General features: G+C 48.3%; 2 protein-coding genes across 2 annotated transcripts; one reads left to right on the plus strand and one right to left on the minus strand.

Annotated features, from left to right (window-relative positions):
- Positions 1-631: 631 nt before the first annotated feature.
- On the plus strand, positions 632-5,479 carry LOC117850355 (dolichyl-diphosphooligosaccharide--protein glycosyltransferase subunit STT3B). Its single transcript, XM_034732185.2, has 6 exons — positions 632-1,663; positions 2,255-2,788; positions 3,316-3,770; positions 3,898-4,020; positions 4,603-4,662; positions 4,941-5,479. Exons 1-6 carry the CDS (start codon positions 803-805, stop codon positions 5,068-5,070), a joined length of 2,163 nt encoding a protein of 720 aa, XP_034588076.1. The 5' UTR covers positions 632-802; the 3' UTR covers positions 5,071-5,479.
- A 4,904-nt stretch (positions 5,480-10,383) lies between these two features.
- LOC117849707 (chaperone protein dnaJ C76, chloroplastic) lies at positions 10,384-12,311 on the minus strand. The gene is made up of 3 exons (XM_034731352.2): positions 11,501-12,311; positions 11,243-11,426; positions 10,384-11,164 (listed from the first exon to the last, which is right to left on the minus strand). Exons 1-3 carry the CDS (start codon positions 12,139-12,141, stop codon positions 10,505-10,507), a joined length of 1,485 nt encoding a protein of 494 aa, XP_034587243.1. The 5' UTR covers positions 12,142-12,311; the 3' UTR covers positions 10,384-10,504.
- Between the last annotated feature and the right edge of the window lie 93 nt (positions 12,312-12,404).

The following is a 12,404-nucleotide window of genomic DNA, read 5'->3' on the forward strand; positions in this document are numbered from 1 at the left end:
TCTGGAGAAGATTGTTTTGCTTTCTCCTAGAATTTGGAGTTGAGGATCAAGGTAACACATAGGTTGTTCATTATGTTCACTTGAATATGAAATGCCTATACAGTCCTTTGTGATCCTGTAGAAACTTGCATACGTTATTGCTTTCAACAGTTTGTTTGGTCTTCTCTCTGAAGAACTATGCTGTAGGGCACTTGGTTTGATTTTGAACATGTTTAGTTCATGGTTATCAGGGATTGGCGGAAATCCTCATCTTGTAAGGACACAATTTGGCATCTATTTTTCTTTTATGGATTCATAGAACGTAACCACTGCATTGTATGGTACCTTCGGTCTGACCACTGCATCCTACTGTAGGATTCCTACAGTACCCTTCAACTGTTCAACAGCTACTGAGCTGGGCTCCCCAGATCCAACCATCGTTTTCCTCAAGTGCACACGCTGACACGCCGTCAACACACGTGTCTACTGCCCTTTCAGCAATCGCATGCTCCGATTCCAGTGGGACCCAGATCTCCGTGACACAGCGGCGCCTCCGAGCCATCCGCCACGTCAGACAACTGCCTCGGCCGGCCTGCCCTGTCCTCCAAATGGATATCCACTAGGATCCCCGACCCGAACCTGGGACCTGGCTCGCCGTCGCCTCCGCTTGGACTGGCCGCATTCGTCTTCCCCGTCCCCTGATCTCAGATCCAACCCACACGAACTCCACACTAAACCCCCCCTGCCGCACGCCGCGCGCGCATGAAACCCTAGTGAACCATCCAGATCTCCGCGTCCCGGGTCGCCGCACCGCGCCGCCGCCATGGCGACCACCGCGCTGGACTTCCTCCCGGCGCCGCTCCGGTCGCTGCGGCTCAAGACGAAGCAGCAGGAGCTCCTCCTTCGCGTCTCCACGCTGGCGCTCATCTACGTTCTCGCCTTCGCCGTCCGCCTCTTCTCCGTCCTACGCTACGAGTCCATGATCCACGAGTTCGACCCCTACTTCAACTACCGCACCACGCTCTTCCTCTCCGAGAACGGCTTCAGCGAGTTCTGGAACTGGTTCGACTCCGAGAGCTGGTACCCGCTCGGGCGCGTCGTGGGCGGGACACTCTTCCCGGGTCTCATGGTCACCGCCGCGCTGCTCCACCGCCTCCTCCGCGCGCTCTCCCTCGCCGTCCACATCCGGGAGGTCTGCGTCCTCACCGCGCCCTTCTTCGCCGCCAACACCACGCTCGTCGCCTACGCCTTCGGCCGCGAGATCTGGGACTCCGGGGCGGGGCTCGTCGCCGCCGCGCTCATCGCCATCGTACCGGGGTACATCTCCCGTTCCGTCGCGGGGTCCTACGACAACGAGGGTGTCGCCATCTTCGCGCTGCTGCTCACATTCTACCTTTTCGTGCGCGCCGTCAACACGGGCTCGCTCGCCTGGGCGCTCGCCTCCGCGTTCGGCTACTTCTACATGGTGTCGGCATGGGGAGGCTACGTGTTCATTATCAATCTCGTCCCACTTTATGTGCTTGTGCTGCTTGTCACTGGGAGGTACTCGCAGAGGCTCTATGTGGCCTACAATTGCATGTATGTGCTCGGGATGCTGCTTGCGATGCAGATCCGGTTTGTCGGGTTCCAGCATGTGCAGTCCGGGGAGCACATGGCCGCAATGGGAGTCTTCTTCCTGTTGCAGGTAATTTTCATTCGGACACTCATATGGTATGGACTGATGGAATTTGGAATTGAGACTTGCACATCCATTTGTAGACTAGCTGATCTTAGTAGATATTTAAAACACCGCAACGGTTTGATGGCTGACATGCTAGAATAGTAAAAATTGACTTGAAGGGTGAGATCAAACTAAATGCCATCTTCATTGCTTAGGATCTTTAAATTGTTAAGTGACCACAGCATACATCAAGATTAACTGATTTGGGAAAATGCATTCAGATTCCTATAGTTTCTGTCAACATAATTAGGCACTACTGTTACCAATTTATGCATATTTAGATAGTGTTACTGCTTATCCATGTTTCAATTAGGATACTTGGTTGTCGATTATGTATTTGGCTAGTAAAGGCAAAATGTGCAACACTAGATTATTGAAATGCCATCTGTCTCACCAGTAATGTGATGTTTGTTACCTATCTTTTTCATTGTCAGTAAAAGTGTAGATGTCATGCAGGTTCTTAATACATTTTCTGCCTAATTATTGATTCTAGTTGAAGGTCTTCTGTATGTTCTTTAAATACATGAGAGCTAAAACAAAACATTCCCTTACCAGGTTTTCTTCTTCTTGGACTGGGTGAAATATTTGCTGAATGATGCCAGACTATTCAAGTCATTCCTTCGAATTACTCTTACATGTGTGATTACTGTTGGGGCCTTGGCTCTTGGAATTGGTACTGCATCTGGTTACATCTCCCCTTGGACAGGGAGGTTTTACTCCCTTCTTGATCCTACCTATGCGAAGGACCATATTCCGATCATTGCGTCTGTCTCTGAGCATCAGCCAACAGCATGGTCATCATTCATGTTTGATTTCCACATCCTCCTTTTCCTGTTCCCAGCTGGCCTCTATTTCTGTTTCAAGCGCCTGTCAGATGCCACGATATTCATTGTTATGTATGGCCTCACGAGTATGTACTTTGCTGGTGTGATGGTTCGGTTAATTCTTGTGGCAGCACCAGCTGTTTGCCTTATCAGTGCCATTGCTGCATCTGCTACAATTAAAAATCTGACTACCTTGATCCGGGCAAAGAGCAAAAGTCCACAGGCTGCTTCTGGAAAAACAACTGGCTCAAAGGCAGCTGCAAAGGTATTTTATTCTCGTTTTATCTTATTTGCATTCTGTTGAAGCTATTGTAGTCCAGTTGCAAAGCTAGTAGTGGGTTTGTTAAAAGGCTCAGCCCTTCAGAGATCGATCAAGTTGTTGACTGCTTGTACAATTCCCATTTTGACATTTTACCTCCTTTTCTAAAAAAGGTGGAAAGCTAATTCATAATTTATCATACTGATGAAACTGATGGGTCTAAAAGGGTCACTGGTGGTTGTGCACATGGGTACCCAATGGGCAGTCGATCACCACCTTAACTCGCATCCCTTGTCACTTGTTTGCCAGATTTTCTCCAGATCGCTCCTTAAAAAATGTGTGTGCTTCCCTGTTGTTTTAAGTCATCGTTGTACTTTATTTAGGACTTGCAAATATGAAATATTTTAACAAGGAAAAATATGTTTACTTCAATTGTTGCCACAAGTTAAATTAGATCCTTTTTCAATGTGGTTTACCAAAGAATTTTATTTATCTATTGAAATTTTAAATGACTTGGGCTCTTGTGTAAACAGGGAGCGGTTGATCAATCTTTGCCATTCCAACATAACGCAGCTATTGCTCTTCTTCTGGGTGCCTTTTACTTGCTCAGTAGGTATGCCATTCACTGCACTTGGGTGACATCTGAGGCTTACTCTTCTCCATCTATAGTTTTGGCCGCAAGGGGTCATAATGGTGGAAGAGTCATCTTTGATGATTATCGTGAGGCATACTATTGGCTTCGTCAGAACACTCCTCCTGATGCCAAGATTATGTCTTGGTGGGACTATGGGTATCAAATTACAGCTATGGGTAACAGAACTGTTATCGTCGACAACAACACATGGAATAACACACACATAGCTACTGTTGGGCGTGCGATGTCTTCTTATGAAGATGAAGCATATGAGATTATGCAGTCACTGGACGTGAATTATGTGCTTGTTGTATTTGGAGGTGTTACTGGCTATTCTTCAGATGACATTAATAAGTAAGCTAATCTATTTAACCACGAGGCATTTTTAAATGCCTTGTATTTGATGACTAACTGTAAAACAGTTTATCTTACATTTTCTTTTGTGTGGAACACCTTATCTTACTTAGCTGGTCTTTTCCAGGTTCTTATGGATGGTGCGTATTGGTGGGGGTGTTTTTCCTGTAATCAAAGAGCCTGATTACCTTGTTAATGGGGAATATCGTGTTGATAAGGGTGCAGCACCAAAAATGTTGAACTGCCTAATGTAAGTTCTCGATACATTTACAAGCAAAGGACTTTCTTTGTGTTATAAGCGAAACATTTGCTATGAAAGAAGTTTCTGATAAATTTCAATAAACTTCAATAAGTGAACAATTTGCTTGGTGAGCTTTACTGTATGTATTGCTTGCTCTCATTCTTGCCCAATCATAGCTGATGCTTTTCGTGAATAGTTTTTTTTTTTGGAGGTGCAATACTTCACTCACCTCCTTGTGTCAAGCTGGCATATCAACAGCACGGCCAGAGTTTGTTAATTGGGAGATACCTTTTCTATGTCTTTATAAGGAAATTATGTTTGATCTCATAACTGTAGTAGAAGATGCATGATTTGACTTGTTATGGTAAGGGCATGGTAGTCAAACTTTAGTTGAAATGGACTGCTTTAGTTTGCTGCCCTATACCTGTATTTTGATTAGATTTTTGTCAGGAATACTTGTTACTGAAAACTGCCTTTTTATTTATTTCCAAATGCCACCACTGGAAACACTCAATTTGTCATGTTGTCTTTCCAAATCTGTGCTACTGTTATTCATTTCTTCTGTGCTTTATCATAAACTCTGTTTGGCAGGTACAAGCTTTGTTACTACCGATTTGGAGAACTTACCACAGAATATGGAAAGCCTCCAGGGTATGTCTTAACTATTTACATTGCTGTGAGACATTCTTGTATTCCTTAACAAGTTCAAGATTGTCTCAGAGTCTAAAATGAAGATGTCAATACTTTTTGATATTTCAGAAATAACTGACAATTCATATATGCTAGAAGTATACTTGCTCCTTACAGCTTGCACATTGATGACATGATGACTTTTCAGATGACTAAGATAATTGACCATCTACTAATGGATTTTGGAGTTCTACTCATATTTCTCTCTTCTTTTTTGCCTTTTTTTTGTTGCAATGCAGATATGATCGTGTACGAGGAGTGGAGATTGGCAACAAAGATATAAAACTTGAATACTTGGAAGAGGCATTTACAACATCAAACTGGATAGTGCGCATATACAAGGTCAAACCCCCGAAGAACAGGTCCTGAGGTATCGGTGGTGAAGTGTTTGGAACCTCAGACAAGTATTATTGTCAAAAATCTGAGTGGCTACAGGAGATGGGGCGGTTGTTTTGATATTTGCGACGGGAGCCCCTCAAAACATGGACGCTGCTTTGGCGAGACTGACTGTAGTAGCCGTAGTGTCAGTTCTGCTCAAAGTCAAGAACCATATTTCCCCTCATTTGGTTTGGTGATCCGTGTCATTCAGAAGGACCAATTGTGACAACGACGAGCACTTTTTGATTGTTAAGCTTAAGCATGTCATGACCGAACATCAAAAGTTTTTGTAGGCACAATGGCTTATTTGAGTAGTAACTTGGGATTGTCTTTGATTAATATTGCAAGGCAATGAAAATTTTCTCGGAACTAAAAGGATGAAAGACTGTTGGTTCTGTTCTCCCTTGCGTGTTTAATCGTACCTAATGCTGGTGCAGAGGGTGCTATTTCAAGCCCGTAGTCGTTAAATACTTCAATTCTGCTGCGCCCCTGGTTTATAGAATTTGCTCTTCCTTAACAAAAGAAAGAAAAACTTCTGAATTTCTGAACTCTGAAGACTTTAAAAGTGACAGATGCATTCATTGGTAGTCTTCGAGTGCCAACCCGCCACACTCCCTAGTTTCCCCCCGATTCTTTAGCGGAAGATGTAAACCCCCGTTTCTTTAGCGGAAGATGTAACAGTACTTATCAGCTGACTACTACCGACCATTGTGTATATTCAACTGCGTGATAATTGCATGCTCTGTGTTTGGTTTGGGGACCAAATGAGATGGGTTGGCTCCATCCCATTTTTCTAGGTTGGGTTGAACCTACATCTTATTTTGTTCGGGGACCAAATGAGATGGGTTGGCTCCATCCCACTTTTCTAGATTGGGTTGAAGCCACCTCTTGTTTGGTTAGAGGAGCAGGTTGGACCTAGTTTTTTTGTTTGATTGGAGGGATAAAGTGGGTTGAAGTAGTTCCATCCTTGTTTGGATGGAGGCACAGGCATGGGCATTGAATATGGTCACCTTCTTGGTGACATTATCACACACATTGAAACTATATCCAATTTCAATCAAATCAAAGCATATTCATAAAACGGTAAAAGGATAAAATGAAAGGTACATAATAATATGCATCGAGTCAATTGAGTTAACCCAAAGTCATAATAATTCGATACAACCGTACACAAGTTCAAATCTTACTTGAATATAAATATAGCAACTACAATAACCATGTATGCAACAGCACCAAGTTCTAGCCTTACATGATATAAGTGAAATTTCTTCTTAGGAACTTTTATATTCGAATAAAAACATTAAACTGAAAGCCCAGACAAAATGAGCGCGCCTGGTATGAGCCTCGTGGAGAAGCAATGGCTACTAAACTCCGATAAACATCTCTCAGATTCTATCGTAAGAACACTAGCTGGAGAAGGGCAGGAAAATAAAGGAATAACAAGAAAGTTTTAAGGTATAATACACTGTTACATATCTACCATAACATTCTAGTTCTAACAAAAGAAACATCTCACTCATCCAAATCACCATTATATTTAACTTGTGCTCGAATGGCAGGTTGTAGAAAGCTTTACCAATATGAGGATTAGCCACCAAATGAGCATAGTAGAAAGAGATGTAGGCTGAATTAAAACCAGAAAGGATGTTCAAGATGTCAAATAGGTCTACTGGCAGCTTAGTGTCCGGTTTGGCAACCATTTGTATAGCTGCTGCGAGCTTGTCACCTACCTGTTTTGTCACCTACCCGTTTGAAAACAGCAACCAACCCCTCCTCCTCAATTTTAGCTACCTTTGCCTTCTTATTGGGTCTCCTAGCAGAAGGTGTTGCCCCTAGAGTGTTATGCCCATCACTCAGCCGATGTCCAGTAACCTCCTCCTCATCTTCATCCTCCTCCTCCTCCTCCTCTTTTCTACCTAGAGCTGCACTTGAGTCTTTTGCAAAGTTTCCTGTAGCCATGCTATTTTCAAATATTGCCTCCATCTCTCTATAGTGCAAGTGGGACTTGTTCAGAAACTCAGCATCAGACTTATGATCCTAGAATGGAGGAGACATTTGTTAATCAATTAGAATCCTATTGAATAGCATTAGACAAGAACTTAAGCAAAGATACTACAATTTTACTTGGACATGGCCATTATAGTGCTCAACATCTAGTGTAATCATGCAGTTATCTTCATCAAAGAGAGAAGCACTCAACTTCTTCAGCCTATTTATCTTTGCATACCTTTTTTGTCATGTTTTCAAATGATTCTTGACTTGCTCACCAGTACGTTTAGTGTTAAACTTTTCATTGATAGCCCTAGCGTAACCATTAAGAAGGTGTTTCTTGAAGCCCTAACACATGATTCAACAAGCAAATAGATCCAATATGGAGAGAAAACTTGAATTTATCACACATTACACATGATTCAGCAAGCAAACAGATCCAAATACAAATATTCAGCAAGCACACATTACACATTTATTATGTCCGAACCAAATACAACTGAAATCATATCCTTGCAATAGGAATACATCAAGTCTGAACCAAATACATCAATTCTGAACCAAATACAACTGAAAAATAGGAATATTATGTCCTTACAAATTAAAGTTTGAACCACAAATACTAGATAACAGCGTTATTTTGGTGGTCTGTCCACATCTGATCTGCTAGCTGCTACCTGAAATTAACCATAGCAACATGCTCATGTGGTTAGTAGCTTGGCTAATTTTCAACCTCTGTGATAAACTCATCACTTACATCTTGTATTACCCAATTATGAATGATGTAGCAAGCACAAACAATATCTAGTTGAGTTGGAAAAGGGAAGGATGGAGTGGCATCATCTAGAATTTTGCATTTCTCTTTAGTACCCCAAATGCACGCTCTACTGTGACACGAAGAGATGAGTGCGTAAGGTTGAACAATTCCTTCTCGTTTTGCACCGGATTACTCCCCCACTCATTCAAGTGGTAACGAACACCATGAAAAGGGGGCAAGAATCCTGTTTTGGCTTCATATCCAGCATCAACTAGGTAGAATTTTCCTATTATTTGATGGACAGACTTGTTATATTTCTATATACATAAAAGTGTATGGATAAGTTGAGAGAGTGCTAATCTATTACCTTGTGGAACACGAAGGCCATTCTCACATTCTGAAGTATCTCGTAAAACTAGTGCATCATGTATTGTCTCCTCCCAACCAGCCAATACATAGGTGAATCGGAGATCAAAATCTACTGCTGCCATTACATTTTGTGTGGCATAGGGCTTCCTACCACGAAAGGAATGCTCAATATCCTTAGAAACAGATGCCCTTACATGTGTTCCATCAATAGCTTCAATACAATCCTATTTATTCAATAAATTAAAGATTAGGAATCATTTGAGGTTAGATTAATACAAATCTCAAGACAAAACAGGGAGAAGCCTCACACCTTAAAGTAAGGATCTCAAGACTGACGTGGGGCAGAAACTGCAACTCATTGGCTTCTTTAGCCCGACTGCCTCCCCCTCCATGGCCGGCGGCAAGGCCTCAGATTGAGCCTCCGCATCCGACGTCCAAATCCAATCCAATAGCTGTAAGTGTTTCTTTCAGGGTCCGATCATGTCCTTTCCGTCAGAAAATGCAGGCGGCTCGCGATCCTGCGTGAACTCACGTCGTGCTCCTCCTCCTCCTCTTCCCTGTTCTCCGGGGCAGCAGGGAGCGCGTGTCGAGTACCCGGGCACCGGCCGGTCTCGTCTGGCGCTCCTGACCGGGCCGCCGTCGAGGGGAAGGACCAGCGGGCAGCGGCTCAATGCGGGGGCGAGGATGGCATCGGTGGCGATGCCACGAAGATGAAGTGTATTGGGTGCCACCGTCCGGGTGGAAGCTCGAGGTGCAGAATATCAGGAACATGTCACCGAGGAGCTTGCCATGGTAAAAATTCTTTTCTTCCACAATCATCTCTTCGATTGCAGCTCCTTCAGCTTGCAGTACTGATGAATTATGATGCTATTCTGCTTAAATTCTTGAAAGCAGCAAGTTGCAATACTACTTTTGTGCCTCCCCCTCCATGGCCGGCGGCGAGGCCTCACGGTCCTCCAGCTTACGCGTCGCTGTCCTCGCCGGACGTTGGTGCCGCCACTACTAGAAAAGGTGGCTCAAGTATCGGTTCCCAACCCCCTCTAGTACTGGTTGTGCAACCGGTACAGGTACTAGAGGTGTTAAAAATTAAAAAGAAAAAAGAAAATTCCCCCGTCAGCCCCCTCCTCTGCTCGAGCCATCCTGCCACGCTCTCTCACTGTCGCCCGCCGCATCCACTCGCCCTCGCCCTCCCGCCGCCGCATCCTGGAGACAGAGAGAGGGAGGGGCTCGAGCTATCCTACCGCCGCCATCCCGCAGATCCGCCGCCGCCGCTCGAGCCATCCCACTGCCACCGCCTATCCGCGCTGCCGCCTCACCTCACCCACCGCTGCTCCTCACCGCCGGTGAGGGGCGAGCGGAGGGGGGAGGGGAGGCAGAGGGGGTAGGTGGAGTGAGAGAGGGAGGGAGAAAGGAAGGGAGAGAGGAGGGGTGCTGAAGTGAGCTAGGAGAGGGAGCAGGCTAGGACGGAGGGAATGAGAAGGAGAAGATAAGAACCAGAGAGGAGGAGCGCTGGAGTGAGAAGGAGGCCAGGCGATGGAGGGCCGCGCCTTGAGGGAAAAAAGGAAAAATAAATTGCGCGGACAGAGGGAGGACTTTAGTACTAGATGGGGCTTTAACCCTCTAGTACCGGTTGAAGCCTCCATCGTACCGAATGGAGCCCAATCTGATACTAGAGGGCCTCTAGGGAATGCCAAACTTAAATCTGGTACTAATGGTAACATTAGGTCCAAAAGTGACCGATTCAATGACAGGGAAGAGAGGTCATTTTTCTATTTGTGCGCATGCCGGGCTCCTCATCACCTCTTCCGCCGGACCTCGCGTCGCCAAGGGCATGGACCGGAGGCCCTCGGCCATGGTATTACTGGCTTCACTGGCACGGAATCCGTTGAGCGGCGCACCGTCGGGAGGTCGCGACGCGGCCGCTTTAGCCGCCGCCCCAAGAATCGGCGCCGAGACGGGGCCGTCACAGGTGTTGGCGGGCGGTCTGGACAATTTACAAATGAACTGGTGGCTGACCTTCCTGTCCTCCTCCGGCGACGGCCGCGCTCGCCGCGGCAAATGGACCCCCGCTCCTCCTCCGGCTCTACCCCTCCCGCATCCAATTTCTCATCTCGAGCTCCCTCCTACGCCGTTTCTCAATCGCTGCGTCTACAGGAACCTACCTTCATCGGTCCAATCGCCAGAGCTCGTTCAGTTTTGGAAATCTAGTTTATGCTAATCATTTTATACATCCGAATACATCGGTTGATAATTCTGTATGCTCGATTCTTCACTATCCTAGATATATACACATCAATTCCACAAGCACCTTCATTTCCAGATGTCCTGTTCGCTTCTTCCAAGCACCTGGATCACACCGGCAATGGCAGCGCCGATGATGAACCAAGTTACCCCGGCCAACATGACCTTCATTTCGAAGCTGTTCACGATCCCAAGAGCAACGGCGCCGCCAAAGTGCTCCCGAATGCCGCTGCCGGCGCCTCCGGCCATCTCCTCCCCGTTGTAACCCACAAACCCCGCCGCGATGATCCCCATCAGCAACGGCACCGTCAGGTCGATGCTCACACCCTTCCTCCCGGACCCGGCGGCCGCTTCATCACCGGCGGCGGTCCGTTGCCCGCGGTTGTGGCCTCGCGGTGCGTCCCTTCCCCGCTGGTGAATGCTCGGCGGGGAAGCAGACGACGGCAGGTTCAGCTGCGGGGTCCAGTAGTCGTCGCGGCGGGCGTGCGCCGCGGTCGCGGTCGTCGCGCCTTCCGTCTTGCGCCGGGCGGCGACGGCTTCTTGGAGTCTGTCCGCCACGGGGTCAGCGGCTTTAGCCGCCGCCCCCGCCGGCGGCGGCGGCAGGAGGCGCGAAGCGAGGACGATGGTGGCCGGCGCCGATGACCCGAATGGGCGCCAGTACCACCAGTTTGACATGGATCTGATGGTGTGAACTGCTGAAGTCCTCGACTGCTTGACTGTCTCCGACTCCTGCGTCGTGCAGAATTCAGATTTCAGACGAGTTCGACAGAGAAGATAGGATGCTAATTGCTAGATAGGATGGATCACCTGGGATTCTCTTGTTGCAGATTTCTGCTTCATCTCCTCGAATCTCTTCTGGAACTTGGCGACCTCGTTGAAGATATTTGGCGCGCGCGCTCCCACGGCGTTGCCTTCGGAGACGCGGACTCTGCCGCGCGGCTGCTTGGACATGAGGAACTCGAGAGCCGCCAGGTCCGACCTCTCGACCATCCTGAACAACCAATCAGAATCAGATGGACGGCGATGGGCGTCGAGAATTCGTGTGCATGTGAAGAGATTTGTTACGAGATGCAGTCGACAGGGCAGGTGCTGATGGCGTCGGTGATCTTGTCCTCGTCGTCGGCCCACTGCGCGACGACGCGGGCGCGGCCGTAGACGGACTCGACGGCGAAGGTCCTGGACGCGTGGAGCGCGCACTTGAGGCAGCCGACGCAGCGGACCTCGTCGACGAAGACGGCGCGGCGCTCGGCGTCGGCGCCGAGCCAGGAGGAATAGAGCGGGCGGCCCGTGTAGCCGGCGAACTCGGAGCGGCGCGCCTGCTCCTGGTCGTAGGCGAGGCGCGCGGCCGGGTCGGAGAGCAGCGCGTACACCTCGTTGAGGACGATGGCCATGTCGTGGCCATCGGCGGCGCCGGCCACGTCCGGGTGGCACCGCTTCTGCAGCGACCGGTACGCCGCCTTGATCTCCGACTGCGGCGAGGACCGCTCCACGCCCAGCAGCTCGTACAGGTCGTAGTCCGAGACCCACGAACCGCGGACGCCACCCGGCTTGTACCCGTCGCCGTTGGTGCTGCTGCCGCCGCCGCCGCTGCCGGATGCTTCCGCTCGGCACCTGTAGCGACTCCTGCTAGCTCGCCGTGCCGTGGTGGGCAATAGCTTTGGACCGGCGGGGGAGACCGAGATGGTGTTCACGAGAAGCGCAGGCATGGCTGCTACACACTAACTGGACGGCGAGAGCTTCGGATGGCAGGGGATGGGGAAGAGAAGCAGAGAGGAAGTGATGAGTTGAGGGCGGGAGTGACCTTGAAGGGCGGGAGTCGACGGTTGAAGGGCAGATATTTCTGCGTGCTCCTCTGCACTTTTCGCCCCTTTCCCCCGCGTACGTACAGGTGGAAATGTGGAGTGCAAGATATTTTGGGGAGAGGGGCAACGTGGACGCTGGGCGTGCTAGCATAGGATTATCCAACAGC

The sequence above is a fragment of the Setaria viridis genome, chromosome 3 (genome assembly GCF_005286985.2).
Source record: "Setaria viridis chromosome 3, Setaria_viridis_v4.0, whole genome shotgun sequence".
Taxonomy (NCBI): Eukaryota; Viridiplantae; Streptophyta; class Magnoliopsida; order Poales; family Poaceae; genus Setaria; species Setaria viridis.

Coding starts and splice junctions, on each gene's coding strand:
- LOC117849707 (XM_034731352.2), bottom strand. CDS start 12,141: ATGCCTGCGCTTCTCGTGAACACCATCTCGGTCTCCCCCGCCGGTCCA. Junction 11,427..11,500: donor TGCCCTGTCGACTGCATCTC/GTAACAAATCTC, acceptor TTGGTTGTTCAG/GATGGTCGAGAGGTCGGACC. Junction 11,165..11,242: donor CTGCAACAAGAGAATCCCAG/GTGATCCATCCT, acceptor TGCACGACGCAG/GAGTCGGAGACAGTCAAGCA.
- LOC117850355 (XM_034732185.2), top strand. CDS start 803: ATGGCGACCACCGCGCTGGACTTCCTCCCGGCGCCGCTCCGGTCGCTG. Junction 2,789..3,315: donor GCTCAAAGGCAGCTGCAAAG/GTATTTTATTCT, acceptor TTGTGTAAACAG/GGAGCGGTTGATCAATCTTT. Junction 4,663..4,940: donor GAATATGGAAAGCCTCCAGG/GTATGTCTTAAC, acceptor GTTGCAATGCAG/ATATGATCGTGTACGAGGAG.